General features: G+C 37.0%; 1 protein-coding gene across 11 annotated transcripts in view; it reads left to right on the top strand.

The window, feature by feature from the left end:
- The window catches only part of LOC121320820 (guanine nucleotide exchange factor DBS-like), a 62,457-nt gene that overhangs the window by 10,801 nt on the left and 31,246 nt on the right, over window positions 1–20,410 (top strand). For 10 of the 11 annotated variants that reach the window (XM_041259488.1, XM_041259494.1, XM_041259484.1 and 7 more), the window contains exons 2-3: window positions 17,904–17,987; window positions 19,822–19,936. In XM_041259488.1, coding sequence (XP_041115422.1) covers window positions 17,904–17,987; window positions 19,822–19,936 — 199 coding nt within the window. Of the gene's footprint in view, window positions 1–10,013; window positions 10,222–17,903; window positions 17,988–19,821; window positions 19,937–20,410 lie in introns of those variants that run through there. The other variant, XM_041259489.1, reaches the window with a different exon arrangement.

Genomic DNA, 20,410 nt, shown 5'->3' on the forward strand with positions numbered 1-20,410 from the left:
TAATAAATGAATGCGAGACCAGACTGACTGTTTAGGAATTGTTGCACTTATAAGTGGGTTTGAATCCACTGCAGATGCCTTGTTTTGTTTTCTAATTCAGACTTGCAGGCAGTGGACTGTCCTGATTTGTGTTTCTTGACTTTTGCTCTACCAAGGTTAAGTCTCCAACTAACAGTGAACTACAGTAGTCAAATTCTGTTGAGACATTTCGACTAGAAGTCTTTAGCAGCGTCTGCCATTCGAAAAAGCTTCCTTATTGAATTGCGTACCGCTTTATAGTTTTCCATATACCTGTACTTAACGAAAAACTGACATATTGAAAGATGTGACATTTTCGAAATCTAACGTGAAATACTGTACTACTCTTCTGACTTCCGGTAGAGACTTGCAATATTGTTTGGCAGTTTAATTGATTTACTTGATGAATAAAATATCTAAATGCATGTTCTAGCTTTTTTTTTTTAATTGTCAGTTGTATATGTACTAGTTCTGTCATTTATGAATAAAGCTCACGGCTAAACGACTTGAACTAAGCTCATACAATCCAAGATATTTACTTTTCATGCAAACAGAGAGGTTTTTTTTTTTTTTTTAAATTTACATACAGTGGATATTAAATTGGTATCCAGCCCAGTTATAGTCTCGGGAATATCAATATATGATTTGCATTCTTTTATAAGCGTTATTTAGGGGTTTAAAACATCTAGTTTTAGAATTTTGAAGTGTCACATTTGCGTGCAATATGAAATGTAAAACCAAGGTCCTACTGTAAGTGATTCTGCAGCAGCAGTTATGATGTATAGTTCAACCCTTAGCTTTGGATAAAAGCGTCTGCTAAATGACTAATTTAATAACATAGCTTCAGAACTGTTTGTTGAAGGTGTTGAGGCATTGCAGAAGTGTGTCAAATGATTAAGAACAGATGGCACATACAGTACTGTACATGTTTGTTGTAAAGGTAGCTACAGGAACTGGAGTCAGTAGATTGATCCTATCTACATGGAGCGTCAGAAATAGCAAGCTCCTGGTAAAATGTAATATGTCATCAATTGTTGTCCAAAGGCACAGCTTGTTTTTGATAGTGACATTCTTAAAATAAAACGTAATGTTGACCCACATTAACTGTTCTGTGACGACACAGTTCCATGTGCTTGTACATATTTGAAGGCTTTCCTAAATTATTATTATTATTTTTATTTTTTTTTTGGATGTGGATTCCTGCCTCTGTCATGTGAAAGTAAATCACTGTGGTGGCTTAAAAGTGCATCATAAATGCTTAATCTAATTGGTTTTTGAGGGATCCTATGTTAATGGGATGCTACTGATGGACTGTTTTAAATGTGGTGGATTCTCTCTAATTTTTGCTTTGGACACACATGTAAAGTACTGTAAGAATCTAACCTTGTGTGCTTTAGCTGATGAATTGGTTTGTTTGTACATCAATTTTTTGCTTTTCAAACATCTACTTTTCTAACTGCTTTTTTTTTTTTTTTTTTTTTTTTTTTTTTACAGAAGTGGTTGTCATATTCAGCAAGTAAAAAAAAATTACATTGCTTTGTGAGATTCAGAGCTTTGTGAGATTCAGAGCTTTGTGGTTCCGCGTTGTGTTCACATGGGTAAATGTTTGCAGAGAGGATTAGACCTGAGCTGAGCTTGCTTGCTGCATTCGAAAGATCTGTACTTTTAGAAATGGGAAATACAGGAGCTGCAGCTGAACACTGAGAGCAGAGTTGAGTCAGGAGAGCTGCTTGTAAAATCATGTCTACACAATCTTTTGGGTTGTTCTCCAGTGGTATCTGATGGCAGCGGAGGAGAGAGTTATGTACCATGTCCAATTGAAACCATTGGTAGGACATGTTAAAATTTCCCTGGCTGAAATGGAGAGCTACTGTTGTTTGACACAAGCCTGTTCTCTGGTGCACAGTGAGTACATTTGTATTGGTGGGATCAGCAGTGTTTTATCACCAGCATGCTCAGATACAATACATTTTTTATAATCTGCTGCTCATGCATAACTATAAAACACTATTGGACTTTATTCTCAAAGCTATTTACTACAAATTGTAATCGTTTTCTCAACGTGAATAAGAAACAGCTTAATACTGAATTAACCCATGAATTAAAAGTTCTTTTTATTTCTGGTTTGGTCATTTTTCATTGGGTGTGTTTTTCTCCTCCTTTCTGAAAAAAAAATGCACTAATGACAAACTGGAGTAAATAGCATTTGAGAACTAAGCCCTATTAACTATAAAAGTGAAAAGTCTATATTTGAAAGCACTGGTACCTTTCAGTTAGTTTTTATAGTTTTTCTTCTGTTAGCATTGATACATAGTTTGAAAGTGATATGATATAAAAATGAATAAAGTAACCTTCATTGCAGTTTTCTGAATTGCATTCTTGTTTCCTCAATGGCAAATGGCAGTGAGCTGTAGGACACACTTGTCGTCTTTCTTTCTCTCTATATTGCATGTCCAGTTTAAAGGATAATCCCTGTGTGTTTTTTTAAAAGCTTAGTGATTTTTTTATTTCTCTACTTCTGTGTATTGAGGATTATGCTTTTTGATATTGAACTTGGTGATTCCACTGTGAATTTTCATAGCAAGTTGTAATTGAATCACTAAATATTCTTGAATAGCCTTTCTAATTCATTTGTACTACTAATAATAATAATAATAATAGTAATAATAATAATATCTTACATTTTTTTAAATGTATTTACATTTCTCAAATATAAAATACTTGCACTAGATTTGCATTGTCATTGAACACACACGTTTATTTTAGACAATACTACGTTTGCTCATTTTTGTAGCTTAAAGTATTTGTTTTTTTCTTTCACTAGTTTATAATTACTGATTATTGTGATGAGCCAACTCTGTCACCACCTCCCTTATCGTCTGACAAGAGACGCACTTCGTTTTTTTTTTTTTTTTTTTTTAACCTTTTTAGTGCCAGACCTACATTATCATTTTTTAATACATAGGCTTACCTGGCCCTGTTTTTTTTTTAACTGCATCTACCTCATCGGTTTTAGTTGCCTCACCTTTGCAGAACATATGTGGTTATTTATTAATAATGTACAGTGCACTGTAGAAATTCAAAGAAAGCTGCAAGCGTACACATTGCAGTGGTCTGTATGCTATATTGTCTTACCATACCTGGTCACAACATTTTCAGTAATGTACAGCAACTTCCTTACCTATGAACCTTCTAACCTTTTTATTATGCTTTTCTTTCTAAAAGTGATATTTGATTGGGTGGAAATCAGTAGCATGGCTAATAAATGTGAGTGATATTAACCAGAGTGTGATGATACACAAAGGGATTTCAAGAGCTTGCCCTCATTGACTCCCATTATATTTTGGCTGGGCTATTTCCATGTGGTGATAATAAGTAGAGGAAGACATTAACAGGGGTGTAGGTTTTACTTGCACTTTTTAAAAAAAAAAAAAATTTTAAAGGGATTTTTTTTTCCACATTGTTGGTAGTTTGGCCTGTTTTAATGTGTCACTACTAATTATTACATGCTCGTACCTCGTGGTCACTTCAAGTAAGGCCTTGGGTAAATTCTAATTTCCTATTTTCTTGCCCTGTCACTCATATTTTCTGAGGTATGTGTAATTAACTAACAGAAATACCAGTGAAGTCTTTAGCTGCTTTATTCTGTTTACAGCAAAGTCCGGGTAGGAAAACATTAAGTCCTGTTCATGACAAATAACCAGGGTGGCACTTTGGTTTTAAAACTCCACCTATAAAACAAACAATGGATCAGTCTTTTCAATTATCAAATTATCTTCCACAAACCTAGCCATCAAGTTAGCAAACAAGTCACCAAGTCTGTCAGCTACCGAGTCACCACGATATATCACTACTTCCTTAAAGAATCCTGTTCAGAGAAGTGTGACTCTTGCTTATGTTTTCTCATATTTTGCTTTAGTTCAGTCAGTGGTAGCCCTATAAAAGAGGAAGTAGAGAAATGCTGCACATTAACCATTGGCTTTATTACTGCCATTACACGATGTTGATGCTTGTCGGCTTTGATTTTGATTCCTTGTAGTTTTAGCCCCGTTTTGAGAGTGTTAATGATGTCAGAGCAAGTTTTAACCCATTAGTGCCATTGTCCTCATTTTGAGAACAGGCTATTTTGCATTTGTTTTTGGCACATTAACTGGCTTCTACCTGTTATTTGAACTATATTGCTATGATACCTTCATTTTGTTAACCACAAAAGTTAAGTCTCAGTGGAATGTATCAAATTACATAAATACATCTTGTGTTCTGTTTTTTTATTTTTGATATATTTGGTACTTAATAGGTTAAATACAAGGAAAGAACTAAAAGATCTTCTAGAGAAGAACATGTGAGCAGACCTAGCATTGTCACTTACTTATATGCGTGTACAGTATGTAAAACATTGGTTTTAAAATACAGATAGAAAAGTGCCTGTTGACATCCTGTTTATTGTGGAACTCAAAAGTTAGATCAGGGAGTTCCTGGCTTTAATTGAAGCTCAGCCAAAACAAGATGAGTGAACAACAATAGATCAGTAAAATGACTGTATGGTATTGAAAGATTTAGCTGATATATGGAGGATTGGTACTATTCCAAACACCATATTGCTTGCAGTACTTTGTTGCGTCACTCAGTAGAGGTTATTTGGCTTCAGTGGCTTTGTGGCTCTGGTCTGCAGCTTCCAATACAATGCTTTTTCTCAATTGCGATTTGCCAGAAAAACAACAAAAGGTGTCAGTCTTTTTAGATTTAAAGTTTCAACATTGACTTTAATTGTCTACAGTTGTATTTATCCTTTAAGCCTACAGGTAATAGAAAAATGTTATGCAGTCACACCCAGTTCCCTGGGTGCTGTTCTGGAGTCTGCTGTAATTGGAGTTCTTGACTTCAGTAGTGGAATTTGTTTAAGTGTGTGTGCATTTTTTTTTTATGGAATTCAACACTAGTTATCATTAAACAACCAAGTTTGTAAATTTGATACTGTAGCTAACATATCTGGGGTGGGGAGTCCTAATCCATTTCATGGTCTTACCTGAACTTACAATAAACTTTATTTTTACTCTGATTTATTATATTTTTTTATATTGGTGTGTGGTATGTTCTATTAAACAGGAAATGCCTATTGATATTTCAACCTGGGGAGAAAAAAAAAATTAAATTAAAATTACATACAGAAGTAATTGAAAATCTTCTAACTGTAAGGTTGTGATCAGGTTTAACCCAAGTGACTTCGGCTGGTCCTGAATGCTAAGTGACATTCTTAGAAGCTTTCCTCTTTTTTTTGAGATCACATCTACATTCATATTTGCATTTGTAGATAGTAGTGTATCTTTTATTGCATCTTGTCTAAGTTTTATATATTGTATGTACAGTATTTATTAAGTCAAAGAACGCTGTTTGAGTGAGAACCCTGAGTGTGACCAAAGCTATGGAAAGACTTATTGTACACTAAGAGACATGACATTTTATTGTACACAATAATTACTATCTGCAGCTGTACATGGCACAAGCTGAGCAGGATGTGTTGCCATGTTTGTACAGTATGCACAAACACTGGCCAGAGATGACGGCCTGGAAATACTGCTTTTTTAAAGTGTGGGTGAATTGGGGTTTCTCCCTTTTGATCGCCAGGCAACCATTTCATATAGTTGCTTTCATCATTTTACTGATTTATTTTTTTAAAATGTATTTTATTTTATTCTCTCTCGATGTTCCCAGCTAATATAAGAACTGTTGGTTTCAGTGGGATGCAGCATAGGATGGGAATGATTTGTACTTCACAGTAAAACTTAATTTCCCTAAGAGGCATAAATACTTAAGAAGCTAATTCAAGTATACAGGCGGTCAGATTCCAAAAATCTTGTTGTTTTTTTGTACATTTTACCATTGTACCTTTCCAAAAGCTGATGCTGTCGATGTTTGTCATCCGTGTCCCCTTTACATGCTTCAAAATGTAGCAAAGTTAACTGCATTGGACCCGCACACAAAACAAACCAAAAACATCTCCCTAAAACCTTTAACTGTAGGTTCAGTCCTTTCTGAATAGCGGTGACTTTGTTAATCCTAATGGAATCATATGTATGCAAATGTGAAAGGCAGTAACAAGCAAACTCCTTATGCAAGCACTGTCTCCCTGTACTGTTTAAACCCACTGCTTCCAGAAGTGCTGCCTGGGGGATTTGAGTACTGCACAGGTACGCTCTAGGAATGGCGAGGAAGAGGCTATTGATTTACTAGCTCCATGATCTGATCTGGTACATGGAAGAGGGTGAAAGGGTTAACTAGGCTGTCTCTGCATGTGTCAAATAGCCTGAGTGTAAATTGATTAAATGGATTTAAACTTGATGTAAAATAAAACACTCATTTGTTGGATATGATTTTGACTAAATGCCAATTCAGTGGGCTTGTTAATATGTGGGCATTTTTGTTGCAAAAATATGTGCCTGCAGTTGGAAACTGACATTTCATCATCCTTTTTAATTCAGCCATTTGTTCTACTGCTACCAGTACATGATTGCATTGATTTACCTTATATCTGTAATTGTTAATGCAACAGAGTATGCTGTTGATAAATAGATGTACTTGTCATGCATTGCATTATTCAGTGAACAAAATAGATTGAGATGCGTGGTGTGCATTTAAAGTAGGTGCTCATGGATTTGATGGTTAAATCTGGGATAATAGGCTTAATTAAATGTCGCTTTCCTTCACGCCATCTGGTTCACCACTAACCGGTGCGGTATATGAATTGCAATTAACATACATTACTAAATCCAAGTCTACAATTAAGTGTTGAGAGATAAGAAGTTTAATTGTCATATTGTTTTTAAATAATGAACACCCTACCACAGCACAGTCTAGTGACACTTATGCAATTCACAGTTCTGTAGAAGCTGGAGAGCGACACTGCCCTTCAAGTACTTGGACAGATGAAAAAAGACTTAAGTAATCCTTAGAACTGGAGGTGAGGGAAAGTGTTGCCCATTTTACTGCACTGGGGTCCCTTGCTAACTTAATTTATGCTTTTCAAATATTTAAGTTCAGTGGTACACCACAGGGTGTTTATTTCCCTTTTCAACGCCCCAGATCCCTTAATCGTTAATGATCTCAGTATTCCTGATTTACACTTGTCAGGAACATTTTAAAGATTTATAAACAGTCTGGGGTGTGGTGGTAACTCATTTTTTCCCCATTTACTACAAATACAGAAGCGTACAGCCATACAGTAGTTTTAGAAGTACAGCCACTGTTACAAAAACATTAAGTACAGGCAAAACTGATATTAATACTGCTGAATGAGATACTGCCAAAGGCTTTCTTAAACTATGTGACTTTGAGCCTATCAACATTACTATTATCTCCTCAAGTATTAAGGGTCCATTCATTTTGTATTTTCCCAATTAAAGTACCACCCACAATACAAAAACAATCCATTAGAACAAATGGTTGAAATTCCATAACCAGTTGGAATCATTGTTCCCTATTGCAGTTATGCTGCTTTCATGTTCACATAGTATACACTGACCTCCTAGTACAGGGACAGCAAAGTGGATTGGAGTGAAACAGGTTTGGCTGGAATGCAGCTGATGACACAAGAGTGTATGGCACCCTCTAGGATTAGCCCAGTTACTGTGTCACAGTTTTACAAGAGACTACAAGAATGCCTGAAGACTGCTCTTCTTGGTTTTAGAGTTGTGTTTGTGTGGGGTTTTTTTTTGTTTGTTTTTTAGTGCTTGGAAAGTACAACCTGTAAGTAGGGTTTTAATTGAAAGCATCAGTTGTCCAGTTGATAATTCAACCCACTATGGTAAAGAAATACTGACTTGATCCGATAGCTTTCATTTACTTGTTTTCTCACCAGACCAAATCCGATAAATTGGCATAGGATTATGCATCTTCTCTGCTCTGGTTAAGTCCCAATATTTTGACAGTATTGGATTATAACGTGGCAGTTGTCATGCTACATCATTGGAACGTCATTGTCAGTATATTGTCTTGTAGCAATTTAGTTTCCGTTAAAATTATATGTATTGGGTATCCTTGCCATACTGTAGCACTGGCCTACGCATTTGTCGGATCTCAGTCAGATTGAACATATATGGGACAAATTTGAAGGTTAATGCACCCACAACACTATTGAGGTTTTGAAAGACCAATGGGCTTTTAGTACTCCGATACCTTCTGTACTCCTTGGCCAGGCATGACCGCAAAGTTGGAAGAAAGTGCAAGAAGTAGACAGCTTGCAACAAAGTGATGGCTGCACAGGGGTCCGTCAAAATTCAGACATGGCTACAGTTTGTAGGATCGCGTATTGGAACCGAAGCAGAAGGAAGGGAGAATAAGATCCATGTCTCTTTAGGGGCAGGGTGAACAGATGGACTCTGGATCTAAACCTCCAAACATCTGTTTTATTGGCACCCAACTGAACATTCACATTGCTTAGATTTAAAATTTTATAGACACACACACACACTGTGTGTGTGTATTTTCCTGTTTCTATGCTGGCTTCAGCAAATCTCAAATTGAGCTTGTTTTTCTTTTATTGCTTACAAATATTATATAATTTTGCATATGGTTATGGTTGCTGGGTTTCATTGTGGAACAAATATCACACATTGTATTTGTTAGCATTAATTATAATGAACCACTATGACCAGTGTAGGCCCAAGGCCCATATCATTGTATGTTTTGATTGCATTTAATAGGCACGTTTATGCTGCCATTTCTGATCTGGATCAAATGCATCGGTTTCCTTTGATTCTGCGAGTCCTAAAGGCTCGACTGGCTCAAGTTCCAACATGCTGTTAAAGTTAACAGTGAATGGCTTGTTCATTTTTGTTTACAAATAAATTAATTGTGTTTTTTATTTACATCACAACACAATTCCTTGTTGCGTCCTTTAGCGGGATGACGTAGAACGAAGCCCTCGGGCTGAGTGAAAGTTGATCATGCTCAAATGGCTGTGTAAACGCAACACTGGTCGTGATCAAATAATGGCACCGTTACATGGGTATGTAAACCAGGCCTAGTGGCACCGTCACCTTTGCCCGGATTACAAAATTTGTGTGGTTTTTTTTTTTTTTTTTTTTTTTTTTTTTTTTAACTATTGTAAAACATTATAGGATATGGAAATATTTCCAAAAATCCTACATTTTCATTCTCGAATCCTCAAACAAGCAAACCACAAAATCCTAACATAGTTGTCAGCCCCACCCAATTCCCTTGCTGATAAAACCACTCATACATTTTTACAACAGACTTGCTTTTAAATGCAATTGATCTCTTTTCATTCTACTAGGATTTTGATAATTTGTTGTGTTTTATTTGTGGAATGGTTAACAAGCAGGTGTCTGGTTGTGAATTGACCTGTTCAATTCACAACCATTGTTTCTACTCTTTCCTTGCTTTTTGTAAATCCATGTTTAACATTGCAGAACACAAACTATAAATGTCTGCCAATAGGCAACCAGACAAGCTATTCATATAAACACCACAACAAATCAATTAAGCCTACATTAGGTTTCAATACAACTTGTTTGTAGCCAAGGCTACAGTGAAGGGGCGATTTTATGCAGAATTTAAAAAGCTGATTAAAAGTCATAGGAACTGTTATGTTAGAGCAAGCATTGGAATAGACAGCTGCCAGCAGAACAATACCCCCTGAGGGGGAAGGTGGTGTCACCTGATAGGTTGCCTTCTGCTGTATTAAACAAAGGGCTCCCACAAGGAGATTTCCAACAGACGACACAACATGTTGTGTTCTTTCTGAGTGCTCGAAAATCCTAAATACACTGAATTAATTTCTAGGACAGCTTGGCATGTGGGCCTGTTGCTTTAGGACTCATTTGATGTGTGGACAATGGTAACCAAATTTTGAACCTGTTTCTGTGGTGGGAGCTGCAGACGACAAAGCCCCCCCCCCCCCCCCCACAGATGCGCCGCGAGGGTGACCAAAATTTACATTGAACTTCTTACCATAACTAAGGCAGGGGAGCTTGGCTGGATCGGAAGATGGGGGTTTTGATCATTTTGTGCACTGAAGTCCAATACATATCGCTGTGACAGAATGGGTCACTGTCTATCAAAACCTTATCAGAGTTTAAAAAAATTAATAAATAAATAAACATTTAGCCAGGATGGCATTAAATCTTTTATCCTTGCTCTGCAAGGATATCATGGAGATGTGGCTGCAGCTGAAGAAAAGTACAGGTGTGTGTTTTCATTTGTTTATAAGTTTTTCACTTTCTCAATGTAGTTTAGTTCTTCCAAGCTTTAAAAAGCAGTAATTGAAAATGGGCTAATTTTGTACTCCAACAAACATTGCATGTATTTGTTTACTTAGCAAAAGCTAAAAGTGTACTGTACAAAGGTAGGATTTGAATTCTGCAGCTTCACACAGTCCTATCTGATGTTTATTGTATGTTTTGGTTGAGTTTTTCTGGACTGAGCACACACGTAAAGAACAAGGCTATGCTGCTTGTGTAAGAAGTGTATTAAGATGCTTTTATTTCTGTACTTAACAAAGTTGAAAATGTTTGTTTGTATTCTTGGAAATGGGATTTTGTAAGGGTGCTTTTTTAGAAATTGGCATGTCAAATTTTTGCCTAGACTTTTGGTTTAGGAGAAGCATAAATAAAAAATAATTGAACCAGCCAAAAATAAACTGCTTCCTTCTGGAAGTCCTGGAGCGTTAATCATTATTTTTTATTGATTTATTTATTTCTGTTAAACTAAAGGTTTAGCTGGGTTGGTTTGCTTTTTACCAAGGTGGGGGAGTGGTGTGGTTTGTTTGTTTTTGGTTTGGTGTTTTTAAATTTGATACAGTAAAGATTTTTGCCAAGAAAGAACCAAAACCTTTCTGAAAGATGTTGGACCCTTTTAACACGAAGGCACTCCTTAAAGAAACATTTGTTCTGAAATGAGTTGCCAGTTGCAAATTTGTAAGATGAATCTGAGAATATCTTGCATTTCACAAGCTGGGAGGCCTCAGTGATCGTTTTGGATACCACATTTGTCAGATGTCCAGCTGCATCAGTGTATGCAGTATGTAACATGATGAAACAGATGATTTTAAATGAATAGTTATCTCCTTTTAAAGCTCTTTAGCCACTAGTATGACAAATGTTCCATTCCTACAGCATGCTGAGCTTTTACCACAAGACATCAGCTTCTTTCTTGTAGCATTTACTTCAGACTTGTGCAGGTAGGAACATGTTGTATTTTTATTTGCCCATATTTCATTTAACACCTGGTTCTTTTAACAGCTCAGAACTGCTCCTGAAACATTGACAGCAGAGCTCATACTGTAAATGCCTAAATAAACTTGTGTTCGTCCTGAGAAACTAAAAGCATCTTTTGTTTTAATGTCTGTCATTGATAAGATATCTAGTTGGAGTGTTTTACGGGACAATACCCCTTCAGTCAGTTTGTCATCAGCCAGTACCACATGTTTTGAACTGGTTTCCTGTCATGTTTTATGTTTACTGTGCACCCGTGCTGTAGGTTCCTTTTTAATTTTGTAGTGAGTTTGTGTAATTCCAGTTATTTTGTTTTTTTTCTGCCTAGCATTTCGTTTAAGCTTATTCTAGAATATATCGGTTTGTTTTTCTGTTCTCTAAAAAGTACAGTAAATAAACAAATTGCATGTATTATGTAAGTGAAATAACTATTTTAGAGTAAGTGTAATCATGGCTGACTTTTAATATAAAGGTTCCAAAATGTATGAGGAATACATGATTTAGTGAAGCAGTTCCCTTCTTCTGAACTGCAACAGAGTGTTAGTGAAGGCTACTGTGGTTCAAGAGCACTTTTTATTTTGACAAATAGCACACTTCAGTTTTTCTTTTGCGTTGGAGATGTGTGAAGGCAGGTGAAAGCCTGAAGCATTAAATCTTAGTTAGCAACAAATTCAATTCTTGTTACTTGTGGGAACTTGAAAATTTAGTTGTCGTCCCGTCTCGTCCCCCCGAAAGCAAATATGCAGTGAAAACAGATGTTCAAAGACTGTTCCAGAAGTATAGTGCAGCTTATTGATTGGATAAAGCCCATGAACATGTTTGGGGTGAAGATGTGTATCACTTGCCTTATCTATGTTCAGATAAAATTAAAAGCACAGTAGCTGTGTGAGAATCTTACACCAATCCAGTGTAACTGAACAATATGGAAACTATTCATTCATTGATTTATTTGAAGAGCAAAACCAAGAAATCCTAAAGTTATCATAAAATGTATAGTAAGAATATAGCAGGCTACAATAAGACTATATGCATACTTTTTAAAATTTAATTCTAGCATTAGTCACTGTTTTTATTTTATTTATTTATTTTTGCTACTGTACAATGGATGTAGTTTCTTGCTTGCTTGTTTGCTCGCTCATCAGAGCTGGTTACTGATCCTGTTGATGATGGTGAAACATGACATCTGGTCCATTCACTGCTTCTGCTGCTGCAATTTTTTCTTCTTTACCTTATTGCCTCCAGGCTTGTCTGTGTTTTAGTAGCTAAACTTGGAAGCTTCTCCCCAGTATTGTGTACTGTATGGGCAATGCAACAAGACTGTTGCTGATTCATAGTCCTTGCTGCATTTCTACAGTTCCTGGAAAGAAGGAAAATGCACCCGTTCTCAGTAATAGGGTTGCCATATTGAAGCTTTACATGGATATTCAGGCAAAGCTGCCATAAACCCTCTGACACCTTTTCTGATGTTTGCAGAGTACATTCATTTCAATTAGGTTCAAAGGTTGCCCATTACATACCACCCCCTCCTTTTGTGACGCTAGCTCGATGCATTGTGCCTTAGCTATCGATTGCATTAAAAAACAATCTGTACACCTTCCTTTGTAATAAAAGCAAAGGTTTAACTTCAGAGGAAAAAGTCATTGTTTTTAAGGGAGTGATTGAAATAAGGTGACCCCTACATTGTGTGTACATTGCTGTATGGGTGAAAGTGTTCACTTTCTGTGGGTAAAAGCCATTTCACTTTATGACTTTTATGAGGTACAATTGCAACCATTCTTGAACATTCTTAACTAGACCCTTTCTGGGTGACATTCTATATTAGATGGAGGCCTTATATCTTGTGATTTAAAACTATTTGTAAGAAATGCTTTTGGATGTACTTGCAGATCTCCCTAGATGCTCAGGGGATCAATTTTTTCTTATTTAATTTTTTTTTTTTTTTAAAATAGAATAAATGTCATGTTGACTCCTTCATCTTGTGCACTTCACTTTAACATACAGTCATCTGCTAGAAATAAAACCTGCACTTCCTAAATTTAGGCACTGTCCACGCTGCATAACCGTACTGAAACATTTTAATTCAGCGCAGTGTCCACACTAAAGTGCCGTGTAATGCGTACTATACCTATTGAAATAGTTTGGTTACAGTTCCTAGCAGCGCAGTGGACTGTGGGACTTGATATGTCGTTATCCCATCATGCACTGTATTTTATGTTTACAACCCAGCAAATATGGAGCCCATGCCGACGAAAGGCATAGAGCTTCTTAGCATGAGCGTTATGGCTTTGGTACATTTTTATCATAATGTGTGCATTTCGATTTGAACTCCTGAAGTTCTCCTTGACCAATTTAATCGCTCCAGATATCGGTGTGCCTTGATTTCGGCATCTGATCAAGTCGCATCTTGATCCACCATTTTACAACAAGCCTCAGAAATGGTATACTGTACATCAGTATTGATAGTCGCGCTCCACTCCTTCTGGCGCCTGTTCTGTGCTGTATTTGTAATGTCCACGCGCCAAAACATATCAGAAAGCATTTTGGGATATTGCAGGATACACAAATGTAGTTTGGTATTCCAGCGTCCAGGCAAACCACACTACCTGATGCAATCTGATTGAGAACCGGACCCGAGACTGCCCCTGAGGTGGTCTTGAGTATGGTATTAAATGACGTGTGGTGTAGATCCTAACCCTATTTAGCACTTAAGCCGTTTTAAAGGCATAATGTGGACAGGGCCTTGGTTTCTTTTTTTTTCCCCCATAATTGGTGTAGAAGTTTTAAAGAACAACTTGCTGTAGGTACAGTATTAGCTAATGCATTCTTACTTCTGATAAAATAACATGGTGATGGGATGAATATTCAAACAAATATTTTTTTACATGCATTCGGATACAAAAATCAAATGTTTGTATTCGCTAGAAATAACCTTGCACTTATTTACCGCCTCACCAGAAGTTGCGTGACAGTTGAGAACATGGCAAATGAAAGAGCTCCGCGTGATGTGATTTTAATATATATATTTAAAAAAAAAAAAAAAAAACACAGGATCAGCACAGCAGCTCAAGCCTCTATTTAAAAGTTTTAGACAGCAAAAAGTAAACAGATTATGCACTCGCACGCATAGTGATCTATATGGAAAGCCATCTGAGTGAAAGCGTTGCGCTGCTTTTTAGAGCGAGTCAGAATCTCACGGGACAGAAAAAAGGCAAGCACGTCATTCTGAAATGCCTCGCTTAAACTGTGCCCAACTTGCTGGAAATGTTGGGTAGTGATTTTTATATAGATTGTAGATATAATATATATTTTTGTTGCGACTTTGTTATGCGGAATGTAATAAACGAGGAGGAATGTAATTTTACAACGCCACTTCCACGTTTTTTGTTTTATTTTGAAGTGCGTTAAAGTTACATTTCTGTTTTTTGTTTGTTTTGTTCAGCTACAAAAGGCAGAAGTAAACCTATTTTGGCATCCGTTTTGTTTTGTAGTTTAATTCACTGGGGTAAAGTAAGGCCTACACAACATCTTGCTGTGAAATAAAGGCACACACAGGGGCCACGCCCCCTGCCCCTGCTGCTACGCTGTCACTGCCTGCGTTCTGAGCAATAGAATGGCTTCTATTACTTTTTGAAAACAAACTACTATTTAAATTGAGCGAATATCAGTGCATCCAAATCCTGTGTTCGTCCCAGCACTAAAATAACACGAATACAATGTTTAGAATGTCAAGAACTCTTATTTTTTTCACACCTTTTACCTAGTTGCTCTTTTTAAATCTTTCTCTAATTTTAATTTTTTTATTTTTTATTTTTTCTTCATTGTTTTGTCTGTTGGTTGTAAAAAGAACACCAACTATTTTTTCTAAACAGTTTTATAGAAAAGATGTTACAGATGGTTCTGTTGGATTCTGTAGTAGTAAATATCTACAGGATGTGTTACATTGTGATGACTTGTATAGAGCCGGGCGCTTGTCTAATTTAAGTCTTGCTTACTTGGAGCATGACCTTGTGGTTGGAAGTGAAGGCTGAGAAGCCAGAGATCCTGCTCTGAATCCCAGGTAAGCCAGCAGCTTGCAGTGTGACCTGGGGATGCCTGCAGTAGATCACATGTCGCCTGTCTCAGTCACACCTGTCTGCTGTACTGGCTTGACCTGAACTTTAAACAGATATGCAATGCCATCGCATTCCTTTTTTTTTTTTTTTTTAAATAATATTTTAATTGTTAACTTTCCATTATAAAAAAGTAAAAATAAAGGAAGTACTGTAGTTGTGTTCTAAATTCTACAACTGTTTTTTGATTAAATGGTTAATTTTTAGGCGTACCACTAAATTTGTATGTAGACATACACCCAGGTATTGTATTTGCAAGGAATTTGACTATGCTGCAGACGCTTCTATTCCTGAAAAGTGTTTCAGAGCCAGTTTCTATTACAGTGGGTGTAAGTTGATGGTCTTCTTTCTCATGTTGCAGATACTGTAACTGTAGTTTTGTATTTACAAAATGGAGGATGAACACTGACTCTGTTGTCTTACCTTGTAGCATTCATCTTCACTGATTTTATTCTACCTTGCACAATTTTATTTAGGTTTTTTTTTTACTTCTGGTCCGTCACTTTGCTTGAATATTGAAACCAAGTAATAGTGTTTTAGGCTAATAGTACATACATATCAGCAGTGCTATGAATCTAGTTGTATTTGTACAGTTTAAAAAAGGAAATCCACAAATCAAACCAGAAACCTGAAAATTAAATAACATACTGCAAGTCAAGGGCAGTGGAACCAACAGACCAGCTTAAAAGCCTTACTTTAATTCTTTATGTACGTATCTAAACATGTCATCTGCTATAAAAATGTACGTGATTTGAGAGTGTTGCTACACGCAAAGGAATTGGGTTTCAGTGAGGAACTTCAGTCTGCATGTGATAGCAGAGCTATCTCACCACAGTTTGTTTATGTAGTGAAATTAAACTAACTAAAAGCCTTAGGGACAACTGATGAGGTGCTTGGATTTATGACTAATGCAGTTTAGGGGAATTTCTAAGATTTTGATCTTGTAGACTTGGTGAAATTTAGCTGAACCCTTAAGCGTGACCAGCTTGAGAAACCCTGTGAAGATTATGACCATAGAGCATGGACGGTTGGTTACTATACATTTTTGCTTGGGATGAACAGAAGCATAGAATGACCCCTCTGTTCCATTTGACTGTTGACTGAGTGCATTGCCTGTCAGATTTGAGTAATCCAAGTGGGTTGTATCACTGCAGGTTGTGAGTGAAGTGGATGGGAGGGTCATGAGTAGCAGATAGCAGACAAGTAAATATGGTGTTGCTGTTGTTGTCGTTGTTTACTTACTTGCTCGCTTCCTGACTGCGGACATAAATACATCCCGTGGCTGTGTGTGTGTTGCCAGTCTAGGTGCACTGTGTCAGTTTTATTTCCAATAATTATATTCTCCATTGCAGTCACATTCAGAAATTAATTTTAAAAAGTGTTTTCCAGGAACCAAATAACAATTTTCTTTTATTTTACTGTAGAATGGCCCTTCTTTCCTTAATGCTTTGCATATTACCCTGATGAAGCAGAGGCTGACACTCACAGGGTGCCTTTTGTTAGTTAGTCACCAAAACAAAGTAAAAACATTAGTTGTAAGTCAGGCACCTGGATGGAAATTTAAGTAGATCATTTTATATAGGTAAACTTATTTGGGAGCAAAGATTTTTCATTTATTTTTTTGTTCTTTATATTAGTTATCTTGTGTGGCTCCCAGAATTGGTTTTCTCTTGGTGAACGAGTAAAATATATTTCCAGCTGCTCAATGCCCCTTTTAATAAAAGGTAAACATCAAGATTGTGTACCGTACATCACAGCAGTAATGACAATTCGATTGTGCATCTGTGCACATAAGATGGACTGCGGACTGGGGAGAATGCTTTGTGTACAAGTGGATGGAATGTCTCCATGACGACATTGCTGGTATCAAGGATGGGCAAACCCTGAGCTGACCCAAAGGGCGATTTTGATTTCAAGGCAAATAATTGGTAGGGTATCGTCAGTAGACATACAGTAAGCTGAAACTGGGTTACATTTAGGATAAGTTTGCTTCTGTTGTCCATACGCGCCTGAATTTCTCAGTCTGTGCCCTTTTCGGATTGGTTGACGCTGGGAATGGGATGGATTTTTTGTTTTGAAGATAAGGGTGTTTATGCTCTGGGGATAAGTGAGAAATTGGATTCTGTGTCTCAAACTGGTGTGACTCAATAGAATGAATGAAATTGGTCCGCATTATTAAAGGAAACACGTGCTTCCTTCATTCCTTCCCTTGTGATGGTTTGGAATAATTCTGAACGTGTTTTGTATCTTATATTGAGAATGAACTCCAAACTGTATCCTGACTGGAACTGAATGTGCTTGGAAGCCTTGTTTGCTCCCAGCGACGTCAAGCAAACTCCTGTTGACCCCGCTGCTTCTACCATAGTTGAAAGGTCATATTGTCGCCTGATATCTAGACACATTGGTCTTATATGAATTGCTTGTGTCGTGATATCTCTATTACACTGATATATCATGTAAAGAAAGAATCAGGTCTGCAGCTGTACTTTGGCTTTTCATTGTTTTTAACTGAAAACTCTTCCTTTCTGCCTTTCTCGTTTTGCAGATGAAATCATGCAGCAAGAGACCAGTCCATTGTGTGCTGTGGATATTAAAGAGGTTATAAAGAAGCAGTTTGCTTACCTATCAGGTGAGGAAATGTGTGTGGTTTCTCAGTCAATACTTTTATATGTCTTAATACTTCACTGCGAACATGCAAGTCTAGGCAGCTATTGATATTCATATTGATACACCTAAAGCAGTGTCGTGTATAAATCTATATCAGCTAGACTAGAGGACAAAGAAATACATGGCTCCATATTCTTCAACTTCAAGACCAGTTACTGTGCATTAAAATATGGCTGTCCTTTTTAATAATAAAGCAACAAAGCTTTCATTTTTCAAGTGTTGGCTATTTGTTAATTGAATATGTTTTCATAATGTATGTGAACCACCAATGCAAGCCAAAAGCTGTACTCTGCAGTGTGAACAGCTGACTTTTGGGGCTAACTTACTACAGACTCTGAACACTAAAATTATTCAGCCCCTGCTCTCAATTTGTCAGTACATTTAAAAAAAAAAAATGTTTGTCAGGAATACACATATAACATTTTAAATGGGACAGTGACTATCATTTTAAATACCGTAGGTGTAAGTGCTTATTAAGTGGAGTTTATGAAATGATTTTGGTATTAGTCTATTTTGAGCATCTAAAATAGGGAAATGCGGAGGAAGGATGCTATTTTCCGCATGCAAATGCGTTCATCTGTTATGCTGCTGCGACACAGAAAGGATAAAAGGGGCCCTGCTGTTTCTCTGTTCAGGGTCACCGTGAAACAGATCCAGAATTTTAATTTGACTTCCTTTAACAGGTTTCAGTGCAAAGCCATTGGTTCTTTGGCTACTGTGCTGCATGCAGAAGGCAACACGGTGCAACCCCACCTCCTGTAGAAATGCACAAGCCAGGCATATGTAGTCGAATTTGTAGTCAAGTTATAATACCAGAGCACTATCTTTTACTGGATTACATATTTAATTTGCACATCATTCTACATGTACCTTGTATACAAGATAACAATGCCAGATATACTGTAGGTTGTTAAACAAGCATGGGCTTGTTTGCCTAACCAAATGTTGCAGCATTGTGTTCAGTGTATATGTAGTATACAAAATGGATCTCTCTTACTGCAGCCTTAACCTGCCTTTATACTCTGTGGTGCGAAAAGTGCAAGACTGAATCACATTGAGGATGAAGGTGCCCCCTCGTGGACTCAGCACAACATTGTGGGGGGGGGGGGGGGGGGGGGGGGGGGGGGGGGAGACAGGACAGCGAGTGTCATACTAATAGCATTTTATCTCCAGTTGTATGGTCACCCACCCAAGAGCTTTCAGTTTACTGAATGGATTTACTTGTTTAATTTTGTAATGTGAGCCAAGTGCTTATGTGCTACTTTTAAACTGGAAACACTGAATACATCTCAGGTTTGGTTTTTTTTGTGATTTACAAAGGACCTTTTTAAACAGCACATATACAGGATGTAATACACTTGCCAGACACTTCATTTGTGATAACTGCTTAATAAACATATAAGCCCTACGGTTCTTTTACATAACGTCTGAAAGCTATGGTTTCATAAAGCTATTGCTAGATTAAGTCATACGGCTACAGTTTCTTAACCATTCTAACATGTGAGGTTTGTTCTTTGTTGTCGGTGTGTTTCCTATACCTGACTGCTCCACTGTGCTGATGCTGCTGTTCACCCTGCTAACTGCATGTAAAGCTGTGACCATAGCGCCAGTGCCGGCGATATTCACCGCACTGAGAGCTGACCAGTGGTCTGGCTTGCACAGTATTATTGGCTGTGTGTTAACTGAACTCATTTTTTTAATTTTTTATACTGCTTTTATTGTGTTGCAGTTGAACGTGTTCTCTGTTATTATATTTCTTACTGTATTTATTTAATTGGTTTAATTCATTTTGTCAGGAGGTAGAGGAGAAGATGGCTGCCCCATCATCACTTTTCCTGAATATCCATCCTTCAGTGAGATCCAAGAGAGAGAAATTCATGATGTCCTCACCTACCTCACCAGCATTCCCAGGTTGGTAGTGGTCTCTCTTGGTGTAAATACGTTTTAAAAACATTGCTGCTTTTTGTGATGTAATAGTGGTCACCTTTCATTATTATGCACTATTTGCTATTTGATAATGGTAAATACTGTTCAGTAGTCACAAATTCTTCAGAATTCGTTATTGTGGTACTTGTTTAATTTAGTGCTCATGAAGGTTTGGGGGCGGTAACACTGTTTACAGTTGGGTACAGCCTATCCATTGCGAAATTCTGAAGCTTTTTTATTTTTTTATTCGTTTTTTACAGTACTGCCTTGAGCCACTAGGTGCCGGTATTGTGCATTCCAAGTTTACTCTGTACAATTACATAAAGTAGTTATTTTTATGATTTATCTTCACAAATTTACGGTACTAGTTAAGACTCAGTAATTTATCTAAAATTCACATTGATAATCTATTTGAATAAGTGTTGAACACAACCACATCACTGGTTTATGTGGGACTTT

The sequence above is a fragment of the Polyodon spathula genome, chromosome 9, assembly GCF_017654505.1.
Source record: "Polyodon spathula isolate WHYD16114869_AA chromosome 9, ASM1765450v1, whole genome shotgun sequence".
Classification (NCBI taxonomy): Eukaryota; Metazoa; Chordata; class Actinopteri; order Acipenseriformes; family Polyodontidae; genus Polyodon; species Polyodon spathula.